The sequence below is a fragment of the Corylus avellana genome, chromosome 1 (genome assembly GCF_965113065.1).
Source record: "Corylus avellana chromosome 1, dhCorAvel1.hap1.2, whole genome shotgun sequence".
NCBI lineage: Eukaryota > Viridiplantae > Streptophyta > Magnoliopsida > Fagales > Betulaceae > Corylus > Corylus avellana.
Window position 1 is genome coordinate 16,243,268 of NC_142490.1, and position 26,117 is coordinate 16,269,384.

Genomic DNA, 26,117 nt, shown 5'->3' on the forward strand with positions numbered 1-26,117 from the left:
GTTGCTAGGCGCATTGAGAAGCTTCAGCGCAATTTTCTATGGGGAGGGATAGGCGAAGAGTTTAAATACCACTTGGTGAAGTGGTCGCAGATTTGCACTCCGATCAAGGAAGGAGGGCTGGGTATTAGGAACTTATTGGTCTTCAACCGCGCTCTTTTAGGGAAATGGTTGTGGCGTTATGGGTTGGAAAGAGATGCTTGGTGGAGAGTTGTGGTAGACGCGAAGTATGGAAGTTTTTGGGGAGGGTGGTGTTCTGTTGAGCGTGGAGGGACGTGTGGGGTGGGGTTAGGAAGAATATTAGGAAAGGGTGGGAAACTTTCAAAGGCTTTACGAGAGATTTGAAGTGGGGGATGGGTCTAGGATTAGCTTTTGGCATGATTGGTGGTGTGGAGATTCAGCTCTCAAGATAGCCTTCTCAATCCTTTTTAGTATTGCATGTGCGAAGGATGCCTCAGTTGCGGATAACGTGGAGATGCTTGGTGGGTCCATTCAGTGGAATATGAGTTTTTCGAGAGAGGCTCATGATTGGGAGGTGGAGGCCTTTGCCTCCTTTTTCCAGGTGTTACATTCTACTAGAGTAACAAGAGGGTCGGAAGATAAATTATGGTGGAACTCCTCCAAAAGAGGTACTTTCAAGGTCAAATCTCTCTTTTTCTCCTTGGCATGTTCGGAAGGGAGGAGGTTTCCTTGGAGGAGCGTGTGGCGGACACAGGCTCCCCCAAGGGCAGCGTTTTTTGTGTGGTCGGCAGCTTGGGGGAAAATTCTGACCTTAGATAATCTCAGAAAGCGAAATGTGATTGTGGTGAACAGATGTTGGATGTGCAAGAAGAGTGAAGAGACGGTGGATCATCTTCTTCTTCATTGTGAGGTGGCATCTGCTTTGTGGAGTGCCTTTTTTGGCCGTTTTGGGTTATCATGGGTGATGCCTAGTCGGGTTTTCGAGTTGCTAGCCTGTTGGTAGTCTGTAGGAAGGGGGGGGGGGGGGGGAGTGCTGCAGTTTGGAAGATGGTGCCTATTTGCTTTTTTTGGTGTATATGGATGGAGAAATAATAGGTGTTTCGAGGATGTGGAGAGGTCTTTCGAGGACACTTTAGCCTATTGTTTCCATACTCTCTACCTATGGACTGTAGCATATGTTTTTCCGGTTTCGATTAGCTATGATGATTTCCTTGTACGCTTTTCCCCTTCTAGTTAGGTGATCCTATTTGTATACTTCTAGTTAACGAACACAACAATCCTATCTTTCAAATTATCAGAACTTCGAAAGTAAGCTTGTCTTCATGATGTTTTGACAATTAGTGTGCCATAAACTCCCCAAAATCCAACAATAAACCCAGCTGCCATGCTAATGTAGAATGATAAGCACTCAATTTTCCTTCTATTTTCGTTGGCTACTCTGTTACCACCATTTGAAGTTACTCTAGGTTTAGTTTTATCCTCTGAACACTTGGTTGAAAGTGGAGGCCCACAGAGTAAAGAGTTACCTTCGTAGATAGAAGAGTCATTAAGTGTTTGAAGTTGATTCTCACTTGGAATTTTTCCAAACAAGTTGTTGAATGACAAATTCAAGTGACTTAAGAAGGTCAAAGAAGACAAGCTTTCAGGGATAGGACCATAAAGCTCATTCACTGGGAGATCAAGTGTTTCTAACATGTGTAAATTCCCCATTTTTTTAGAATTCTTCCAGTGAGATGATTCATTGATAAATTCATGTTGATCAATCTTAAGAGGCTTGTTATATTATCTAGTATTTCTCTTGATAAACGATTAGCCGAAAGGTCTATGAAATAGACAAGATAAATAATTTGATTATAATATAAACGTTTGCTTCCTTTAGAAACCAACACCATTTGATCACCATAGCTCTCAACAATTTCTCCATTGTTGTAATTACTCAAGTTCCCTAAACATTGAGCGATTGCTCCAGAAAAATCATTATCTGCAAGGTCCATGATCTTAAGACTTGAAAGAAGACATAATTGTTGTGGTATGTGCCCGTGGAACAAGTTAGATCTTAGGCTTAACCTCAACAAAGTTGAAAAACTTTCTCCTATCTATGCTGGAAGTTTTCCAAAGAATTGTTTCCTCCAAGATCAAGGCTGGTCAGGTTTCTATAATTTCTAAAGAAAGAAGGAAGCTCCCCTGCAAGATGATTTTGGTGCAGTAATAATAGCTTTAGTGAACTCAAATGTCGCATTGAACTTGGAATATTGCCAAATATATTGTTTTCTGCTAAGTTCAACACCAATAACTCCTGTAAATTCTTCCAATAAGGGGGAAGTTTTCCGGATAGAGAATTGTTTCTCAAAACAAGGCCTCTCAATTTTTTAGCTTTCCAATAGAATGGGGAAGTTTACTAGTAATTGGATTTGAAGATAGGTCCAACCAAGATGACTTGGGCAATAGCTCAACCATGTTTTCAGGAATAGGGCCATAAAACATATTATTCTTGAGATGTACCCTGCTTAAATTACTAGGAAAAAGAGGGAGTGGGCCATTTAAGTTGTTGGAACTCAAGTCAAAAAAATATGCCGAAGGATGAAATTGGAAGTATGGTACCTGCCCTTGTAGTTTGTTATCAGATATACTCTAATAGGTGACATTTGGGCAAGACTTCCAAAGGCCATGCGGGATGGTGTCTGAAATGCCAACATTTGTGAGCCTAAGATAATTGAGTTCATTTTGTGTTTTTAGCCACATAGGAAAGTTTGGGCCGATTTGCATGTTTTCCAATTGAATATATCTCAGCATAAAAGGAGGAAACCAATCATATTTGACATCTAAAACCAATGTCCATTTTGTAGAATATTTTGCAGACAAGCCCAGAGATTTTAGTCGGATGAGATTTTGAAAATGAGCCTCAGTTAGGACACCTTCCCATGAATTTTGATGAAGTTTCAACAAAACAAGCATTGATAGTTTCCCAATGCTTTTTGGAATGATTCCTTTCATTTGACTACTCGAGAGGTCAACTGTTTGCAATGACAGCAAGTTTCCAATAGAATCTGGAATTGAATCCGAAACAGAGTTTTGAGAGAGGTAAATAGTTTTCAACTTCTTGAGTCTTCTTAATGAATGAGGCAAGTTCCCCCCAAGCAACACATTTGTACTCAAGTCCAGATACTCAAGGCTACTGTTGGGACATTGAGACAAGCCTTCCACAAACTCAGTTACCTCCCCACTTATGTTGCTGTATTGCATATTTAATGTTTGCAACTTGCAAAGGTTGGCGAATGAACTTGGTATCTTTCCAATAAAATAGTTGCCGGCTAAATCCAAGTTACGCAAGTTTGTTAGATGTCCCAGACCAACTGGAATAGCACCTCTAAGCCAACTGGACCCAAGATTGATCGTTAACAGCCCACCCAAATTTGACAACCCAAATTGACAACCAGTGATGTATGAAGGAGTCAAAATAGTTGTAAGAGAGATCAAGGACTGAAAGCAATGTGAAGTTGATGGAGGAAAGAGAGTGAGGAAGACTAGCGAGTTCACAATCACCTAGGTGTAACTCCACCAAGGAAGGGAGCATATTAACTGCATCAAGCCAATCTGGAACATTCTTAAGATTTACATCTCCCAAATTGAGGTACCTAAGAGAAGGAAAACCAACAAACCACTATGCTTTTCACTTCCAATCTTGGAAAGGGAATGACCATGCCGATGACAAATGAAAATGAAATTGAGATCTAGATATTGCAGCCTTGATAGATTCCCAAGATGGGGAGGAATAGCTCCGGCAAACATTGAGAAAGAGAGATTGAGATACCTCAAATTCTTGAAGGAACCCAAAAACTTCGGAATATTGTATCCATTAAAATTATTCAAGCTTAGGTCCGGATAACTCAAGTTCTTTAGACCGAGTAAAGAACTTATCTTACCCCCGAGGCATAGCTTCTTGTAAGCTTTTGATATTTCATCGCAATGGTACTCATATTTAGTTTGTGAATAATATTCTCCTCCTTCTAAAAAATAGAATTCACTCACCGAAAATGGATTTTTGAGGTCAAGCTTGATGACATGTCTTGTGCTATTGTCACAGCTAACGCCTATCCAAGTGCAGCAATCATCACCAACCCAAGAAGAGAGACGACTGGATCAGTGGCGGAGCCAGCCATTTTATATTGGGGGTGCCGCTAAAATTTTTTTGGCGTCTTAAAAATTTTTTTCACCTAAAAAATTTTGTAATTCACATAATATATGCATCACAAAAAATATCTATAAAAGTTCATAAATATATGCTCAAATTGATATATTAGAAATGTAACATGTCGACACTATATCAAAAAGACAGAAATACAAAAAAAAAAAAAAAAAATGTCTAGAACTGCACTTTACGGTCTCTTAGAAGTACAAAATCTTCAAGTATCGAATCTAAATCGAAGCTCTCAACAATTTTCCTTTCAATATAGAGAACTAAACTATTTGCAAGAAAATTATCCTCTATTTTGCTGCGAAGTCGAGTTTTAACAATTTTCATTGCTGAAAATGCTCGTTCAGTAGTTGTTATAGACACTGGAAGAGTCAAAACAAGACGAATCAATCTATCAATAAGATAATATGTCCTTGATTTTTCTATCTTTGCCAATCCTTGGCATAATTCTGCAATGGAAGACAAATTTTGTAGTGTCGGATCAGTAAGCACATCGAGTTCAAAATACTTCAACTGATATCTCAAATTAATTTTCTCCAACTCAGAGAGCGTCTTAGAGATTTTTTTTTTTTGGGGGGTGCGGGAGAAAGGTTGCCGTGGGTCATTGGGTTAAATGGGGATGGGGGTGCGGGAGAAGGGTGGTCTTGGGTAATGGGTAGGTAAAATTGTAAAAAGAATTTTTTATTTTTTATTTATTTTTTTTTATTTTGAGGGTGCCGTGGGTTAAAAATAAAAATAAAAATAAAAAATTAAGATCCTTGGGGGTGCCACTGCACCCCCAAGGGGTAACGTGGCTCCGCCACTGGACCTGATGGATCAGTAAGACTTTCTTTGAAGCTAAGAAGTGATTTTCTCTCCATCTCTGAGCATCTGAAAATAGGGCTTTCGGTGTATGAAACAGGTTTAATAACTTGTAGGTAGGATACAGTTCCAAGTAGAGAGACAAAAAAAATCAGATGGAAAGGAACAATAGACATAAAGAATTGGGTTCTAACCATTTTGCTAGTACATGCATGGGATTCGACTATTTATTCTTGCCAATGAGGTTGGTAGAGTTAGACATGTTATGTGGCATTAAATAAATAATAAACTCAACATTTATTCAATTCAAAACCATTAAGTACTTCAGCTTTCAATATATAATTGTATCTCAAGTTGTTAAGTGGTTGTAAGAGTCCTCATATTTTATTTAACATTTTGATGTGATGAAACCACTAAGGACTTTCTAAGTATCCACTAACTTGACTTAAAAATCCATTCTCTTGATTCTCTGAGAATAAAGCCAAAAAAAAATTGAAAAATAAGATGTAATTGCCGTCCCCTTTGGGTTTAAAAGTTAATCTCATGACAAAGACTCCACGCTTGGGTCTTCCTTCTATAAAGCAAAAAATAAATTATAATTATGGTATATTTAAGCCTATGAATTTAAGTTTTTCAATTGAACTAAGATTTTGGGTCCGACATTTTTACTTTCATCATACATCATAATGATAGCAAGAGGAAGTTGCAAGGGAGGGGTGAAATTAAAATATAATGGACTATTTTATATCTAAATTGGTTGCGTGTTTGTGACTATTCTTTGATACCCTTGTTTGTACAACTTGTGAAAGGGGAAATATTCATATGCTCATTGCGATTTTGACCTAGTTCTCTCGATAAAATTATTTTAATTGTTTCTATTAGTGTTAAATTATTAATTAAATAATTAAATTCATCATTTTTTATGGAACATCCTCCTCTTTGGGTTGTGAAGTTTCTCTACAAAGACCATCCGAAATAAAAAAGAAGTAGTTCCTGATTGGGAGTCAAAACTACGTGTTTGCAAGTGATAATCAATGAAATGGACATATGGCTTTCTTTATTGATTTGTTGAGCTTAAATTCCTCCAATAATAGTGGGGGAAGCCACGTTATACTGTATGGGGTCAATTATTTCTACTGAAATATGTAAAATATGTGAACTATTTATTAGGTTTTTGAGAAATTTGATGTATATACAATTAATTCCCAACTAAAAACCTTTGTGGGTTTAATTATGTGAGTTTTTTTTTTTTTTTCTCAAAATTGGGACTCCCTACATTTTAGAAACTCGTGATCATTGTAGCTCCCAATCCTATAGACTTGCTTTACTCTATTTCTATTAAAAATTAGAGCAAAAGTAAATTAAAAAGATGCTTTTTTACTATAGAAGAATCATCTGAATGATTGAAAAAGAAGGAAAAGAAACATTTTTTTTACAACTGAAGCTTGAAAGTTCATGCATTCGCAGATTTCATTTCGATGTTTGAAAGACAATATTTGCTTCGGTAACGTAATATTAAGAATGATGTTTAAAATTGTAAATTAAGGCACTGTTTTGTCTTTAGCCAACCGTTGGCTCACCATTTTATTGCAGCACCATGCCATTAAATAGAGAATGAAAATATAATGGTAAGTGAGGAGAAATGGATTTTGGAAAATGCGATGCAATAAAATAAATAATGCCTTGCACAATTGTAAAAATTATTCATATATATGACTTTGACAAGTGAAGATTTGAAGCATCTTGGATCATACATTATTACAACAACCTGAAAAACTTACAATACATAAATTATACATATTAAGACAAGCTCCTAAGCCCTCAACTTCACTTTCTCTCTGACTCCTTCCTTAGTAAGCAAACAATTTTGACCATAACGAACACAACAATCTTGTCTTTCAAATTATCAAAGCTGCGAAAGTAAGCTTGTCTCCATGATGTTTTGATAATCAGTGTGCCACAAACTCCCCAAAATCCAACAATAAACCCAGCTATCATGCTAATGTAGAATGAAAATGACTTAATGCCAGCACTTCCATTTTCGTTGGCTACTCTGTTACCACCATTTGGTGTTACCATAGGTTTAGTTTCATCCTCTAAACACTTGGTCGAAAGAGGAAGCCCACAGAGTAAAGAGTTACCTTCGTAGATAGAAGCGTCATTAAGTGTTTGAAGTTGATCCCCAATTGGAATTTTCCCAGACAAGTTGTTGAATGACAAATTCAAGAGGCTTAAGAAATTCAAAGAAGACAAACTTTGAGGGATAGGACCATAAAGCTCATTCATCGAGAGATCAAGTGATTGTAACATTTGTAAATTCCCAATTCTATTAGGAATTCTTCCAGTGAGATGATTCATTGATAAATTCATGAAGACCAATTCTGAGATGCATGTTATATTATCAGGTATTTCTCCTGATAAATTGTTACTCGAAAGGTCTATAGAATATAAAAGATCAACAAAAGTTTGACCATATCCATATTCTATTCCTTTAGAAACCAAGAACATTTGGTAATCATAGCCACCATAATAACCTTCACTCTCATTACTACGCAAGCTTCCTAAACATTGAGGGATTACTCCTGAAAAATCATTGTGTGCAAGGTCTAGGATTTGAAGATGTGAAAGAAGACATAATTGTTGAGGTATGTCCCCTTGAAAAAAGTTGGACCTTAGTCTTAACCTCCATAAAAATGGTAGACTTTCTCCTAACCATGTTGGAAGTTTTCCGAAGAATTTGTTTCTTCCAAGATCAAGGCTTTGCAAGTTGCTATAGTTTCTAAAGAAAGAAGGAAACTCTCCCTCAAGATGATTTTGGCTCAATGATAATACCTCCAGTGATCTCAAATATTGCATTGAACTTGGAACATTGCCAGATATATTGTTCTCTGCTAAGTCCAATATTGATAACCATTGTAAATCCTTCCAAAGAAGAGGGGGGAGTTTCCCAGATAGGGAATTATTTCTCAAAATAAGAAAGGTTAAGTTCTTTAGCATTCCAAAAGAATGGGGAATTCTGCCAGTAATTGAATTTGAAGAGAGGTCCAACAGGTCCAAATTGGGCAATAACTCACCTATGTTTTTTGGAATAGGTCCAGAAAACATATTATTAGCGAGACGTATGAGACGTAAATTACTATGAAAAAGTGGAAGTGGACCCTCTAAGTTGTTGAAACTCAAATCAAAATAATATGCCGAAGGTTGAAATTCAAAGTACGGTACCTGGCCCCGTAGTTTATTACTGGATAGCCTCCAAAAAGTGACATTTGGGCAAGACTTCCAAAGGCCATGCGGAATGGTGTCTGAAATGCCAGCATTCTCGAGCGAAAGAGAAGTGAGTTCATTTTGGGTTGTAAGCCAAGTTGGAAAGGTTGGGCCGATCCGCACGTATGTTAACTGAAGGTCTATCAGCTTAAAAGGAGGAACCCAGTCCTGTTTGACATTTAAAACCAACTTCCAATTTGCAGAACTTTCCATATACAACGAAAGAGATTTAACCGGGTGAGATTTTGAAAATGAGCTTCAGTTAAGACACCTTCCCAAGAATTCTCTGATAGCTCCAATGAAACAAGCATTGACAGTTTCCCAATGCTTTCTGGAATGGTTCCGTTCAATTGATTACCATAGAGGTCAATTTCTTGCATTGACGGTAAGTTCCCATCTTCAGAGCTACTGTTGGAACATTGTGACAAGCCATCCACAAACTCAGTTATCCCCCCATTTATATTGTTCCACCCCAGATATAATGCTTGCAAATTGCAAAGGTTGGCAAATGAATTCGGAATCTTTCCAATTAAATTGTTGCCAACTAAATTCAAGCTTCGCAAGTTGGTTAGATGTGACAACCATTGAGGTATAGAGGTGCTAAAATCATTGCTAGAGAGATCAAGAACTGAAAGTAGTGTAAAATTGATGGAGGAAATAGAGGAAGGAAGACTAACAAGTCCACAGACAGCTAGGTGTAACTCCCGTAAGGAAGGAAGCACATTAATCGCATGAAGCCAATCCGGTACTTTCTCAAGATTTACATTATCCATTCCAAGGTACTTAAGAGAAGGAAAACCAACAAGCCATTCTAGACTTTCAGGCTGACTCAATGCTGGATCTGAGTTTGAATTGAGGTCCAGATGTTGGAGCCTCGAAAGGTTCCCAAGATGGGGAGGAATAACTCCAGAAAACATTGAGAAAGAGAGATTCAAATACCTCAAATTCTCAAGGGAACCCAAAAACTTTGGAATATTGGTTCCATTAAAATTATTCAAGCTGAGATCAAAATAACTCAAATGCTTTAGATCGAGTAAAGAAGAACTTATCTTACCCCTCAGACGCGACTTGTTATATTGATCAAAATCATCAAAATACGATGGGTTCCTAAGGTCAAGCTTGACGACATTTCCTGTGTTGTTATTACATCCAACGCCTAGCCAGTTGCAGCAATCCTCACCAACCCAAGAAGAGAGACGACCCGATGGATCTGTGAGATTGTATTTAAAGCTAAGAAGTGCTGCCCTCTCCACCTCTGAGCATTTGAAAGTAGGGCCTTTGGTACATGAAATGGGTTTAATAAGTTGTAGGTAGGATGAAGTTCCAAGCAGAGAGATGAAAAAAATGAGGATGAGATGATGAAGAGTGGACATAAAGATATGGCTGCTAATAACCATTCTGCCAGGGCAATAGTTAGACATGATCATCTAAATGCTTGTGAGGCCTAGACATGCATGGGGTTCATATAGTTTGAAGAATTCTAGGCGCTTCTCTTTACACGTGGCACAAATATATGCTGTAGTTTTTTTTTTGTTTTTTTAATTTATTTAATTTAGAGTTAAAAATGACAACGTGTAACATGAGGAGACTCCGATCGAGTCAGTTATACCTATCAGACCACTCGTTATCTACAGTTTTTCACTCAAGGTTTTGGACTATATATAATCCTTTTAAATGACTATGCACGATAGACACAAATTGGTCTATCATCTCTAATTACAAAAATAAATTGTATAATAAAATGAAGTTATATCTGCATGCGTATGCGTATCCACGCTCTAGTTGCATTCACAATAAATCCAAAAGAAAAATCTACTTTGGGAAATAAAGAAGATATAATTGCTGTCCACTTTGGGATTGAAAGTTTATCTCAATGCAAAGACTTCACACTTGGAGTCGTTTACACGCAAATTACATGTAAGTTTCATACAGATAAAATTTTTCACCAGACTGCAAGTAAGAGTCCTATAATAACTATTATTTGGAATCATTTTCTTACTTACCTCCATATATTTAAAGTTTCGTTATCAATTTGTCCCATCATTTTCTTACTTATCTCATCGTCGGGTTCTCAAATATTATTATTAAAATGATTTAAAAAAAAAAACAAAAAAAATTATTTTAAAAATAATATTTTTTAAAAAAACAAATTTTTTTAAACAAAAATTTTTATTTTTTTTTTAAAACGGAAATTTTTATTTTTAATATATATATATATATATATATATATATATATATATATAGTTTTAAAAAAACAAAAAATTTCATTTTATTAAACGAAAATTTTATTTTTTTAAACGTAAATTTTTATTTAAATAAAATTATAAAACAAAAATAAAAAATAAAAAAACGAAAATTTTCAATTTATATATAAAAAAAAAATCGAAATTTATTTAATTTTTTTCTTATAAAATTGATTTAAAAATAAAATAAAAATTGGCCAACGTTTGGATTTTTTTTTTTTTTTTTGTTAGTTTTAGGTTTTTTCTAGAAGTTTTAGTTTTTTTTTAAAAAAAAAATTTTACTAAGGGTAATTTCGTCATTGGGGGGAACATTGACAATTTTTGGTAGTTTGGGGGGGACATTGTCACAATTGAAAGTTTGGGGGGGACATTATCAATTGAGTGGTAATTTAAAGGAGTTATGTGGACTTTCCCCATTCTTTTATATTAACCAATAGTTATTATTTATTTATTCTAATAACCTTATTGCCTGGGAGTCTGGGACAGTAATAAGAACCTTGTGGCCTAATGAAACTTCTTTTTCTTTTGAAGGTAAAGTCTCAGGAATTGGTTGACACTTGCTTAGAGGAAATATATTGAGATTAAGAAGTAATATATCCTTTGTCAAAGTAACAAAAAATATTAGAAAATTGAGAAATAGTTAAGCGTAAAAACACCTAATGGATTAGCAACATGGGCCAGCCAAAAATTCTTCAGTCATCCGTGACCGTCCAAGAAAAAGAAAAGAACAAAATCATGAGCTCCGGTTGTCGTCAAACATTGTTGGAACGCGAATAAGGGTATTCTTTCGGGAGCAGCAGGGGCATAAATTTCGAGTGCTTCATTATTTTCTTATTTAATTAAGACACCTGGTCCGTAAGTTGTAATGGCCAGGTCAACAAGAAGTAGGAACTGCATCCATACGAATAGGGTGCCAAGAACAGTAGCCAAACAAATGGCTGGAATGAAATTCAATGAATCTTCATGTAACATAAGTAACAGAGCAGCACAAAATGCAATCCCCATGGTTGTAATGGGTTAGCAACATGAGCTAGCTGAAAATTCTTTAGTCATCTGTGGCCGTCCAATAAAAAGAAAGGAACAAAATCATAAGCTCTGATTGTTCGTCAAACATTAAAGGAACCCCAATAAGGGTATTCTTTCGGGAGTAGGGGGGGCAAAAATTTTGAGCGCTTCATTACTTTCTTATCTAACACATCTAGTCCATAAGTTGTAATGGCCAGGTCAACAAGAAGTGGGAATTGCATCCATATGAAGAGGGTGATAGGAATACTAGCCAAACAAATGGCTGGAATTAAAATTTATGAATACTAGCTATTTCTCTCATTTTTTAGAGGAATGGCTATTTTTGTGTGTATGAGATTAATCATTCCCATAAGAATAACTATACTCATACCAAACAAAAGAATGATTATTCCATAGGAATAACCATTCCATTTTAAGGGTCTATTCCGCAAACCAAATGGACCCTTAGTGAGTAATGCTAGAGCCATCTTTTTATCTTTTTAAAGTTGATGTGACTTTTAAAATCACCATTGGATAAAAATCTAAGTATGATTCATCTAAAATATAATGATAATTTTAAAAGCTATATTTATTTTAGGAGGATAAAAAAATGATTCCTAACATATTACTCAATAAGTATTTAGATAAATGTGATGAGTAAATGATCGAGTTTTAGCTTTGAAGATAAAATTGTACATGTTGAGTCAATAATTGATAATATTTTATTTGAGGTTGTGATAATGAAAGCAGTGAGGACTTTTCATGCACATATATATCCAATTTCTTGACTGACCAAAAATAAATTCAAGAAAATAAAGGAGATGTAACATTTGCTACAAATGAATTCAATGAATCTACGGGTTGCAAATTGCCAGTTAAATTCCACATGGGGCCCATGATGTCAATAATTTCCAAATTCCAAGTGATAATACTAAGAATAAATCCAAGAAATGTAGACCATGAGAAATAAAAACGACGTACCTAACTTATCTCATCAATACGGCCTAGACTTTTCTCTTCAAGTCCTCTTCATGCAAATTGCTTTTTGTTAAATTCCACGTGGACCACATGATGTGAATTTGTTTTGCATGTGATAATCAATAAAGCGTATGGAATTAATTTCTGGATATCCACTCTCTTGATTCAATCCCAATAAATCTAAAAGAAAAATCAACTTTTGAAAAATAAAGAAGATGTAATTGCCGTTCACTTTCGGATTGAAAGTTCATCTCGCACAGACTCAAGGATTGGAGTCGTCCATACCCAAATTGCACGTAAGTTCCACATGTAACATAAGGGCCCTATGACTATAATGACACATAATTTGTCTGAGGCTGAGGGATGGGATTTTAATGTTGTGGGTTTAATTAAAATTGCGACTTCTTAAATTTAAACCTTTTTTTTGTGTCCCCAAGAGGTAGTTCAGTCGGTTAGGATCACGGCTAATGAAGCGAAGGTCACTAGTTCGAATTCCTCTCCCCCCTCTTGTGTGAACATGTCAAAAAAAAAAATTTAAACCTTTTTTTGTTGGGAGCTTAAAATTTAAACTTATGAATAAAGATATTTTGCTTAAATTGTATTAAATCTGAATAATAAGTCAATATATGCCGTATGTGTTCTAAAAATAAATGTGTATTTTAGAAAAAGAGATAAGAGAAAAGGTTGTGGATGCAATTCTTTCTACTCTTCTTTATGACTCTCTAAAGAGTCAATGCTAATTGGTTGGGAAAATTAAGAAACAGCTAATAATTCAATTAAGCCATTATGCACGGTAGAGTTTTCCATCCAGATCCTTTAAGACACAAATTGGTCATAAATTATATATAGAATGAAATATATCTAAGTAAATCAAAATAACTCCCAAATTCCCTACTAAAATGTCACTCATTTTTCTGAAATTGTACCAAGTATATGTAATAAATCAATTTTACATGCATTGTGGAAAAAAAGATCGAATGTATACTTGTAATTTTATGTGATGTTGTGGATTAAAAGGTCAAAATGTAGATACTTGTAATATTAGGTTGTGACTTTGTGATAATGAAAGCATGGAGTGGGAACTTCCACATATCCACTTTCTTGACCGACTAAGAAAAAATCCAAGAAATCCAAGAAAATAGACCAGGCAATGTGAAATGAAGAAGATGTATATTTGCTTTATTAATTGGTCTGCCAAAGTTTACCTAAATGCAAAGACTCAATATCAAAGTCTATTAATGGTGTGACATGACAAAACAAGTGAGGACTTTCGACGTGCCTAATACTCGATCCCTTCACTGACTAAGACTAAATCCATACAAACATAGACCATGGAAAATAAAAACATTAATTGATCGGTCCACATTGGTTGTGGAAGTTTGTCTAATTGTCTTAATGCAAAGAATCCACTCTTTGAGTCTCTGCTTATATAGAAATTGCGTAGTTGATCCTAAACACTGGCTTGACTAAAAAACTCTATACGACAGATAAGAATCTACCTATAACACACAAATATATATTAATTATAATTCCTCCCACTAAAATAACCTTTGTGGGGTTAAATTTTAATAAGGTGAAATCTTTAAAATGAGTTCAATAAAAGACACCAACTCAAAAATTAAACCAATTTGCAACTGAATAATGTTAGAAGGAAGACTCTTGTTAAATTAAAGATTCACTAATAATAAAAAAAAAAAAAATCAATAATGATACATGAGCTCGAATGGACCGGTCATGTCCCGCCTCATGCATGATGAGATTATGCTTCCTTTTGTCATCTATTTACAATTTTTTTTATTATAATACGAGATTATGCTAAAGGCTTATATATAAATAATATATCAAAACGATGCCATTTTGGTGTTATATAGCAAGATCAGCTGAGACTAATCTCCGAACAATATCTCTTCCAACATCAGATATCTATAAATGAAGTCCATCCTCGTCCTGCTAAGCGATAGTAACTGAAAGTCTGAAATAGAGAACTTGAGACATTTTGAGTTCATGTAGGAATGAAATTTAAAGAGTATATATGCTTCATGAAAGACATGCCCGGAGAGAGTACGTGCTTCAAGTCTGATCCGTGGATGACTTGGTAACAAGTCATATGGCATGATATATTGTCGATGTGGTACTCTTAACATCTTGAGAAGCAGTTAGAAAACTAAAGCCAGTTAAAAGTTTCTAAATGGAGAGATTAATTAGAGAAGCAGAATGTGAAGAAGTGGATACTGTATTTTTAGTTAACTTGAAAATCAGTTGTTCTTAATTTTTTGACATTGTATTATTGGGGACCTTTGTCATGTAGGTCAATGACTAAGGGTCCGTTTGAGATTGCGGTTTCAATAGGTGCATTTTTAAAAATTGCGTTTGTGAAATTGCTACTTTTTAAAATCGCAAAAGCGTTTGGTAAAACATGTTAAAAAGTATTTATTTTTTTATTTTTATCAAATATTTGTTATGCAAAATTGTGATTTTGATTTAAATTCATGCTTTTTTAAATAAACACCCCTTAGTCTGCTTTTAGAAATCGCAATTTTTTTTTCCTATTTTATAGTAAGTGCTTTTTAAATCACAATGCCAAACGTTTACGTTTTGCGATATTTTTTTAAAAAACGCAAATTATTCTTACGAAATCGCAATTCCAAATGCACCCTAATTAGATATGGAAGGTAAATTATTATTAATTTTATTTTTTTTATACACAAAGGAAAGTTAGAAAGGGAAAGCTTACATGCATTGACAGAGATGAATAAGAGAGATGCTTAGAAGCGGGATCCACTAATGTCCCTCTACCAAATAAATGATTCCTAGAAGAAGATTCATAGTGCTTAGGAACCCATTCGGCTACTTGACCGATGTGGGACTAATCACATTTTTCTTTTCTTTTCTTTTCACAACATTGACTGAGAAACTAGAAAATGAGAAAAACGACACTAAATAAAAAAAGAGAGGTTCAAAAGCGAGACCCACTAATGTGTAGAGGGTAACTTTACTTGAGTCATTTGATAAAAACATGCATTATTGAGCAATTCTTGCTGATTGAATTGCTCTCATTGTTAGTGCCATCTCATTTTCCAACTCAAAAGGAGGAGCAACTTTAGGCTTAGCAATTAGGAGCGGACGCCTGTACCTGAATCATTCAAGGCCTGTCTTGCTGCAAGGTAAGACAATTGGATCTTAGTACTAAAAGATCTCCTCTTTTTTTTTTTTTTTTTTTAAAGCCGAAATAAAAGAAAAATGTTACGCATACTCTCAACTATTCATTGTTTTTTTTGAAAAACTCACGACTTATTAGATACGTGATTAGTACAATGTCACAATTAATTAATTGGCCGAACAGAGTTCTCCTCCTAATAAAAAAAAAGACGTGTATTAATAATGGTATTAGTCTATTGTAGTGGCAAATTGTTGAGTTAGCTAAAGCTGTTATGGTATGTATATATAATTTAATATGATTTATGAACGGAAGGCTATATATATATATATGAAATAGTTCAGATCTTCACATATTTTCTTCATTTTTACTTCGAATTAAGATATGGAATTTATTCTTTTAGGGTAAAGTCCACATACCCCCATCAAACTACCATTCAATTGACAATGTACCCCCCAAACTTTCAATTGTGACAATGTCCCCTCCAAACTACCAAAACATTGTCAATGTCTCCCCTAAGACTAGCAATAAGACAAAAATGCCCCTATAAATTTCTCAATAAGACAAAAATACCCCTATAAATTAAAAAAAAATGATTTTTTAAAAAAAACAAAAAAATTTAATTTAAAAATAATATTTTTTAAAAAAACAAATTTTTTTTTTTTAAAACGGAAATTTTTTTTTAAAAAAAAAAATATATATTTTTTATTTAGTTTTAAAAAACAAAAAATTTCATTTTATTAAACGTAAATTTTTATTTAAATAAAATTATAAAACAAAAATAAAAAATAAAAAAACGAAAATTTTCAATTTTTATATAAAAAAAAAATCGAAATTTTTTTAATTTTTTTCTTATAAAATTGATTTAAAAAAAAAAAAAAAAATTGGCCAACGTTTGGATTTTTTTTTTTTTTTTTGTTAGTTTTAGGTTTTTTCTACAAGTTTTAGTTTTTTTTTTTTTTTTTTTTTTTTAATTTTACTAAGGGTAATTTCGTCATTGGGGGGAACATTGACAATTTTTAGTAGTTTAGGGGGGACATTGTCACAATTAAAAGTTTGGAGAGGACATTGTCAATTAAGTGGTAGTTTGAGGGGGTCATGTGGACTTTCCCTATTATTTTATATTAACCAATAGTTATTAGTTATTTATTCTAATAACCTTATTGCCTGGGAGTCTGGGACAGTAATAAGAACCTTGTGGCCTAATGAAACTTCTTTTTTCTTTTGAAGGTAAAGTCTCATGAGGAATTGGTCGACACTTGCTTAGAGGAAATATATTGGGATTAAGAAGTAATATATCCTTTGTCAAAGTAACAAAAAATATTAGAAAATTAAGAAATAGTTAAGCGTAAAAACACCTAATGGATTAGCAACATGGGCCAGCCAAAAATTCTTTAGTCATCCGTGACCGTCCAAGAAAAAGAAAAGAACAAAATCATGAGCTCCGGTTGTCGTCAAACATTATTGGAATGCGAATAAGGGTATTCTTTCGGGAGCAGCAGGGGCATAAATTTCGAGTGCTTCATTATTTTCTTATTTAATTAAGACACATGGTCCGTAAGTTGTAATGGCGAGGTCAACAAGAAGTAAGAACTGCATCCATACGAATAGGGTGACAAGAACAGTAGCCAAACAAATGGCTGGAATGAAATTCCATGAATCTTTATGTAACATAAGTAACAGAGCATCACAAAATGCAATCTTGCAATGGGTTAGCAACATGAGCTAGCTGAAAATTCTTCAGTCATATGTGTGACCATCCAAGAAAAAGAAAGGAACAAAATCACGAGCTCCGATTGTTCGTCAAACATTAAAGGAACCCCAATAAGGGTATTCTTTCGGGAGTAGGGGGGGGGGAGGGGGGGGCAAAAATTTTGAGCGCTTCATTATTTTCTTATCTAAAACACCTGGTCCATAAGTTGTAATGGCCAGGTCAACAAGAAGTGGGAACTACATCCATATGAAGAGGGTGACAGCAATACTAGCCAAATAAATGGCTGGAATTAAAATCCATGAATACTAGCTATTCCTCTTATTTTTTAGAGGAATAGCTATTTTTGTGTGTACGTATGAGATTAATCATTCCCATGGGAATAACTATACTCATACCAAACAAAAGAATGACTATTCCATAGGAATAGCCATTCCATTTTAGGGGTCTATTCCGCAGACCAAATGAACCTTTAGTGAGTAATGCTATGAATCATCTTTTTATCTTCTTAAAATTAATATGGCTTTTAAAATCATCATTGGATAAAAATCCAAATATGATTCATCTAAAATATAATAATAATTTTAAAAGCTATATTAATTTTAAGAGGATAAAAGATGATTCCTAACATTACTCAATAAGTATTTGGATATATGTGACGAGTAAATGATCGAGTTTGAGCTTAGAAGATAAAATTTAAATTTTTAAATTTTTATGAAAAACGAAATTTTATTTGGGTTTCAGCTATATGTGATGTTAAATGAGTTTCAGCTTTGAAGATAAAATTGTACGTATATGAACATTATGAGTCAATAATCCAAAGAGTCATTGTGAATATATTTTACTTGTGATTGTGATAATGAAAGCATTGATGACTTTTCATGCACGTGTCCAATTTCTTGACTGACCAAAAATAAATCCAAGAAAATAAAGGAGATCTTAACATTTGCTATAAATCCAACAAAAGTTTGGAAGTTTATGATCTGAATCCAAAGAATCAACCATATATTTGCAAATTGCCTCTTAAATTCCACATGATGCATGCATGTCAATAATTTCCAAGTGACAATCCTAAGTTTATCATGTAGCTAAGTTTTTATTGACCGACTAAGAATAAATCCAATAAATCCAAGTCCTCTTCATGCAAATTGCTTCTTAAATTCCACGTGGACCACATGATGTCAATTTTTTTTTTTGTTTTTTTGCAATGGAATTTCTGGATATCCACTCCCTTCATTCATTCACAATAAATCCAAAAGAAAAATCCACTTTAGGAAATAAAGAAGATGTAATTGCCGTCCACTTTGGGATTGAAAGTTTATCTCAATATGCAAAGACTTCACACTGGGGTCGTTTACACGCAAATTGCACGTAAGTTTCATATAAAAGATAGAATGTTCCTCCGGACTGTAAGTAAGGGTCCTATGATAACAAATATTTAGAATAATTCAACTTCCCCACATTAAGTACTTTTCTTTCATAAACTATATCATTGTCTTACTTACCTCCATATACTTTAAAGTTTAGTTTTCAATGTGTCCCATCAATTAATTAAGTTTGGATAAAAAAATTATATATAAAATGACTAAATTGGTTATTTATGTGAAAAATTGGTCTGGAATATTAAAAAAACAAATCATCGTCTGGGTATAACTTGTAACCAACTGACAATTAATTGGAAAGAGTCAATTATTGTTTTTTAAAGTCTAAACTATTTATATTACGAACAGGAGAAATTGTAATCTTCCCCAGCGATAATAACTGAAACAGAGGATTTATGAGATTTAAAGTTTAAGACAGAAAACGACAAGTTATAACAAATGGAGGCATTGACTTAATTTCTAATAATTGTACTATATATTTTGATTTCTTGCTTCCGACTTCTTGGCAACTTAACATATAGCATATGTGCTTACAATTCTATGCTATGGTTATGTTGAAACTAAATTGTGCTATTTTCATTTCTTGCCCTTCATTTTTTTTTCAACATGGATTAAAGCAATTATTTAAGAGTACGTAGCATGGTCAGATTCATTCTATATTGATCTTTGCTAATAAGTTGCTTTTTTGGGTGATAATTGTATTTTACATGGAAATGCTTAAGAATGGAACTTTTGCTGGTCTACATCTAGATGCCTCCGATGCCTCGGATCTGCTTCTTTCTTTTGCCAGTTTGTCGCCACGGTAAGATCGTTGGCTCTGATACCAAATGTAATGGATTTTTCTTGTGTTTGAATGATATTTTTGGATTTTGATGTATTAGATGAATGGATGCTCATGAAATTATAGAATGGAGATGATTTGATGATAGAAATACTGGATAAACTTGTATTGAAATGATAAAGAACAATTTCTCCTGAAATTATAAGATATTCTTTCTTGGCCCATTTCTGTTGATTGCTGATTGGGTTGATTCTTATAGACCCAATCGGCTACAATTGTCTAACAACCAAAACCCATAAAACTACTAATAAAATGCAAGACTACAAAAAGGACCTAATTAATTTCCTAAAAGACCCATTACAAATTTACAACTAAGGGATCTACTAACATAATAGACCCATAAAAGCCCACTACCTAAGAAACCCATATTTTGTAGCTCAAGTAAATTTTTGTATTAGTTATAAAAGTTCTCTAAAGAGTACATACCATTTTCTGATGTCCAAAATTAAAAACGTACCAAAAAAAGGTGGTTTCATAATCCATATTGGAAGCAATCCCTGCAATTTTGGCATGACTTCTACATAGTTTGGGGTATAAAATGATTGTTTGATATTAAATTATGAATTTAAGTTTTGCATGTCAGGACTTATTTTGATTTCTAGTTTGGAAGCCCAACTTGAGCAGAATTGGTTTGCATTTGAAAGATGAAGTCGACCAAGAATGTGATTGCTTTGGTCTAATTATTCTTACGTACGTTTTGTCAATAGCAAGTGAACCTAATTCATATACTTAAAATCTCGCACATTTTCAAACAAAATTCAAATAACAAGAAACACTTATTGATCAATTTCGTAACAATACAAATCACAAAAACCAAAATTTTTAAATCGATCGCCAAAACTTCATCAATTCATGAAGCTAATAACAGAAAGGAAGTAGCATGACAACGTCAAGTAATTAAAATAAAAATACTAGTATTATTAACAAAAATAAAATGCACAGATCGATCTCCAGCAAAAAGTTAAAATAAATAAATAAATAAAAATATGAGCAGTCAGCATATATATATCTTCCACGGACGAAAAACGTTTTCAGTAGGGGTGCAAAGGCGGGCGGTTTTTAACCGCCCGCTAACTGCTAACCGCTATAACCGTCAACCGCCTAACCGCCTAACCGTCTAACCGCATTAACCGCTAACCGCCTAACCGCCATAACCGCCTAGCGGTTAGCGGTTAGCGGTTATTGGGTCTACTAACCGTAACCGCTAACCGCTAACCGCCTTTTTATATAATATATTTTTATAATTATAATTATAAAAATATTTATACATATAACATAATCACTTGATCATTAAATCACGATTTTTTTTAAAAAAAATTAAATCACAATTTGAGTATTAATATATTATCACTATAATTTATATAATTATATCACATGAGATTGATTATTAAATCATTTGATTATATAATAACAAATTATACATATATAATATGACATAACTCATAAGTATACCAATTCATACTAATACAACAATTAAATATCTAGAGACTTATTTCCAATGTATATTATAAACCTATAAGTCTATATAAGTCTACATATGTATATGAATAATATAAATGTATAATATCAATAGTTAATCATATGATTCAATGACAATTCAAATACTTTATTAAAGACTTCAAGTGAATCATATTATTAATGTACAATGATGATATGATTCGTATAATATCAAATTAAGTAATTGACATTGGATTAAACAATGACCAATGTGTTACTTATAAACATAATTTAAGTATTAATGTATTATCATTATAATTTTAGTAATTTATATATTATCACTATAATTGATATGATTATATCACATGATGGCTTGATCATTAAATCATATGATTATATAATAATAAATAATACATATATAATATGACATAACTCATAAGTCATAAGTCTACAAGTTAATCATATGATTCATGTACAATGATAATCACAATTGATTCAATTGAATTTAAACAATATGTTACTTATAACTACAAGTCTACAATTTAATTAAAGCATTATTAGATACTTTAGGAATTTAGGATTTAGGAGTTTGAACATTACCATTTACCATTAGATATTAAGTTCAATTCAAAGAAAAAAGATTATAAGTAAATATGATAAGAATTTAAATAATTCATCATATGAATCATATGATATAATTTAATGAGACTATATGATTATATAATATCAAATTAAGTAATTGACATTAGATTCAACAATGTGTTACTTATAATCACAATTGAAGTATTAATGTATTTTTTGAACATTTTTTAGAAAAAGAAATTTAACCATTTTTTGAAAGAAAAAAAGAAAAAGAAAATTAACAATTTTGAACAATTTTGAATTATATATATATATATATATATATATATATATATATATATAGTTGCTTATAGTTATATTATATGCATATTGAATAATATAAATGTATAAGATAAATACTTAACTATATGATCCAATTACAATTCCAATACTTAATCAATTATTCATGTACAATGACAATGACAATGTGATTCATATAATATCAAATTAAGTAATTGACATTGGATTAAACAATGTGTTACTTATAACTACAATTGAAGTATTTTTGTTTGTTTGTAAGTTTATAAGATCAACACTTAATCATATGATCCAATGACAATTCAAATATTTAATCATAATATTTATATACAATGACAATGTGATTCATAAAATGTCAAATTAAGCAATTAGCATTAGATTCAACAATTACTTATAACAACAATTTAAGTATTAATATATTTTTCATTTTTTTGAACACTATTTTGACAATTTTTAAACCATTTTATGAAAAAAGAAATTGAACCATTTTTTGACCAATTTTTTTAACAATTTTTTGACCAATTTTTTGAACCATTTGTTGAACAATTTTTTAAAATTGAACAAGCCAAAACTACTTCGTTTTAATACCCATATATATTCATCTCTTCCTAACCTTAAACTAAACCTAATCAATCTCATTCCTAGAGGTTTGTTAGTAACGAAGATTATTATTTTTTGAATTGTCATAGTATTTTAATTACAATACAATTATATTAAGCACGTTTTGATATGTGTACATGCTTGTGCCTTAATATTATTATGTTTAATATTATAACTTTTCTTCTTTTGATGTCCACAGGATTTGCTAGAGGACCAAATGAGAAGATTGATGAAGTTTTAATGTTTTATTTGACTATTTGTATCATTTAATATTTTATTTGAACTTATTTTATATGCTTTGTGTTGAACTTTTTTTATATTTTTTTTATATATATTGTGACAGTTATCTGAATTCTGAACTTTTTTTTGTATGTTGTGTTGAATTTTTTTTTTTCCTAAAAAAAAAAGTTAATGAGTTATGATTTAATATTTAAAGAAATTTTTTTTTAAGTACAAGTAAATGTAAATTTTGGGTCAAATATTTTTGATTTTTCAATATGGGCTCTTTTTATAGCAATTGGGCCCAAGAAGATATTAAAAATACAAGAAAAAAAAAATGAGGGTAAAAAAAAGCCCAAAAAAATAAGCCCAAAAAGCCCAAAAAAAAAGCCCAATTTTAAAAAAGCGGTTAGCGGGCGGTTATCTATTTCACTAACCGCTAACCGGCCACTAACAGCTAACCGCTAACCGCTAGGCGGTTAGCGGTTGCGGTTAGTGAAATTTACTAACCGCTAGGGCGGTTACGGTTAGCGGTTATTGCCACTAACCGCTAACCGTAACCGCCTTTGCACCCCTAGTTTTCAGGATGAAAGCTAAATTCCAGCTAGCTCGTTTATAGTACTCAGATTATCCAACATTTTCTCTTGAAAGAAAATATGTTGTTGATGTGCCAATCCAGTAACTGTTAAGTAGTGAAAGAAAAACAATAGATAACTTTTTCTTGTTTGAAAATACTGAAAAGGAATGAGTTTTTAAAGTTGAAGCGTGCACATAATTTTCTGGATGACAGTATTAGTTTCGGTAAGCTAATATTAAGAAAGATGGTAATTATAACCCTAAAATAGTTAAATCGAGAATGAGAATATAATGTTATTATATGAACAAATGGTTATTGGAAAATAAGATGCAATAAAAGAAATAATGCCTCGCACAATCGTAAAATAATTCATATATATATATATATATATATATATATATGACATTAACAAGTGAAGATTGGAGCATACATTATTAATTACAACAACATGAAAAACTTACAATACATAAATAATGCATATTTAGAAAAGCTCCAATGCCCATAGCCTCAACTTCTCTCCAACTTGACCTTCTTTCGCAAGCGAACAATTTTGACATTAATGAACACAACAATCGTGTCTTTCAAATTATCAAAGCTTCGAAAGTAAGCTCGTCTCCATGATGATTTGATAATTCGTGTACCACAAACTCCCAAAAATCCAACAATAAACCCAGCCGCCAAGCAAATGTAGAACGAGAAGGACTCAATTTCCCTTCCATTTTTGTTGGCTACTATGTTATCACCATTTAGTGTTACTATAGATTTAGTTTCATCCTCTGAACACTTGGTTAAAAGAGGAGACCCACAGAATAAAGAGTTATCTTCGTAGATAGAAGAGTCATTAAGTGTTTGAAGTTGATTTCCGCTTGAAATTTTTCCAAACAAGTTGTTGAATGACAAATTCAAGTGACTTAAGAAGGTCAACGAAGACATGCTTTTAGGAATATGACCATAAAGCTCATTCATTGAGAGGTCAAGTGATTCTAACATGTGTAAATTCTCAATTTTTTTTAGGAATACCTCCAAACAGATGATTCATTGATAAATTCATGTTGATCAATTTTGAGATGGTTGTAATATTATTAGGTATTTCTCGCGATAAATTGTTACTCAAAAGGTCTAAAGAATATACTAGACCAATAATAGAACCACCATATAGATTTTCTCTTCCTTTAGAAACCAGCAGCATTTGTTCTTCATAGTCCACTCCGCCATTATCATCTCTACTCAAGTATCCTAAACATTGAGGGATTGCTCCTAAAAAGTGATTGTGTGCAAGGTCTAGGATCTAAAGTTGTGAAAGAAGACATAATTTTTGAGATATGTTCCCGTGAAACAAGTTGGACCTTAAGCTTAACCTCAATAAATATGGTAGGCTTTCTCTTACCTGTGCTGGAAGTTTTCCAGAGAATTTGTTTTGTCCAAGATCAAGGTTTCACAAGTTTCTATAGTTTCTAAAGAAAGGGGAAAACTCTCCCTCAAGTTGATTTTGGCCCAATGATAATACCTTTAGTGAACAAAGATGCCACGTTGAACTTGGAACATTGCCGGATATATTGTTATGTGCTAAGTCCAATATCTTTAATTGCTGTAAATCCTTCCAATGAAGGGGTAGTTTCCCTGATAGAGAATTGTTTCCCAACACAAGAACTCCCAATTCCTTTAGCATTCCAATAGAATGGGGAATCCTACCAGTAATTGAATTTGAAGAGAGGTCCAACCAAGATAACTTGGGCAATAACTCACCTATGTTTTTTGGAATAGGTTCAGAAAACTATTATTCTTGAGACATATATCGATTAGATTGCTAGGAAAAAGTGGGAGTGGACCCTCTAAGTTGTTGGAACTCAAATCAAAATAATATGTCCTGTGCTATTGTCACAGCTAACGCCTATCCAAGTGCAACAATCATCACCAACCCAAGAAGAGAGATGACCCGATAGGTCTGCAAGACTTTCTTTGAAGCTAAGAAGTGATTTTCTCTCCATCTCTGAGCATCTGGAAATAGGGCTTTTGGTGCATAAAACAGGTTTAATAACTTGTAGGTAGGATGCAGTTCCAAGTAGAGAGAAGAAAAAAATCAGATGGAGAGGAATAACAGACATAAAGAAGTGGGTTCTAACCATTTTGCTAGTGAAATAGTTAGATATCTAAATGCATGTGATGCTACATGCATGGGGTTGGGGTTCGACTTTTTATTCTTGCCAATAAGGTTGGTAGAGTTAGACATGTTATGTGGCATTAAATAAATAATAAACACAACATTTATTCAATTCAAAACCATTAACTTCAGCTGTCAAAATATAATTGTATCTCAACTTGTTAAGTGGTTGTAAGAGTCCACATATTTTATTTAACATTTTGATGTGATGAAACCACTAAGGACTTTTTAAGTATCCACTAACTTGACTCATAAATTCGCTCTCTTGATTCTCAGAGAATAAAGCCAAAAAAAATTGAAAAATAAGATGTAATTGCCGTCCCCTTTGAGTTTAAAAGTTAATCTTAGGACAAAGACTCCACGCTTGGGTCTTCTATAAAGCAAAAAATAAAAAAATTAAATTATAATTATGGTACATTTAAGCCTATGAATTTAAGTTATTCAATTAAACTAAGATTTTGGGTCCAACATTTTTAATTTCATCATACATCATGAATAGTACGTGACCTTTCCAATGATGGCAAGAGGAAGTTGCAAGGAAAAGGGTGAAATTATATGTATAATGGACTATTTTATATCTAAATTGGTTGTGTTTGTGACTATTCTTTGATACCCTTTTTTTTGTACAACTTGTGAAAGGGGGAATATTCATATACTCATTGCGATTTTGACCAACTTCTCTCAATAAAATCATTTTAATTATTTTTCT

The 26,117-nt window shown here is 32.9% G+C and overlaps 2 protein-coding genes and 1 pseudogene across 2 annotated transcripts; all 3 read right to left on the reverse strand.

Moving 5' to 3' along the window:
* Window positions 1–1,041: 1,041 nt before the first annotated feature.
* Window positions 1,042–5,151, reverse strand: LOC148587990 (receptor-like protein EIX2; annotated as a pseudogene).
* A 1,493-nt stretch (window positions 5,152–6,644) lies between these two features.
* Window positions 6,645–9,636, reverse strand: LOC132169202 (receptor-like protein EIX2). The gene has a single exon (XM_059580272.2). The coding sequence runs from the start codon at window positions 8,429–8,431 to the stop codon at window positions 6,782–6,784; it is 1,650 nt and encodes a 549-aa protein (XP_059436255.2). The 5' UTR covers window positions 8,432–9,636; the 3' UTR covers window positions 6,645–6,781.
* Window positions 9,637–23,754: 14,118 nt separating this feature from the next.
* Window positions 23,755–24,237, reverse strand: LOC148587991 (receptor-like protein EIX1). The gene has a single exon (XM_088512584.1). It carries the CDS (start codon window positions 24,235–24,237, stop codon window positions 23,755–23,757), a length of 483 nt encoding a protein of 160 aa, XP_088368710.1.
* Window positions 24,238–26,117: the final 1,880 nt, after the last annotated feature.

What these genes read in the sequence shown, in the direction of transcription:
- LOC132169202 (XM_059580272.2), bottom strand. Translation starts at nt 8,431, where the DNA reads ATGGAAAGTTCTGCAAATTGGAAGTTGGTTTTAAATGTCAAACAGGAC.
- LOC148587991 (XM_088512584.1), bottom strand. Translation starts at nt 24,237, where the DNA reads ATGTTAGAATCACTTGACCTCTCAATGAATGAGCTTTATGGTCATATT.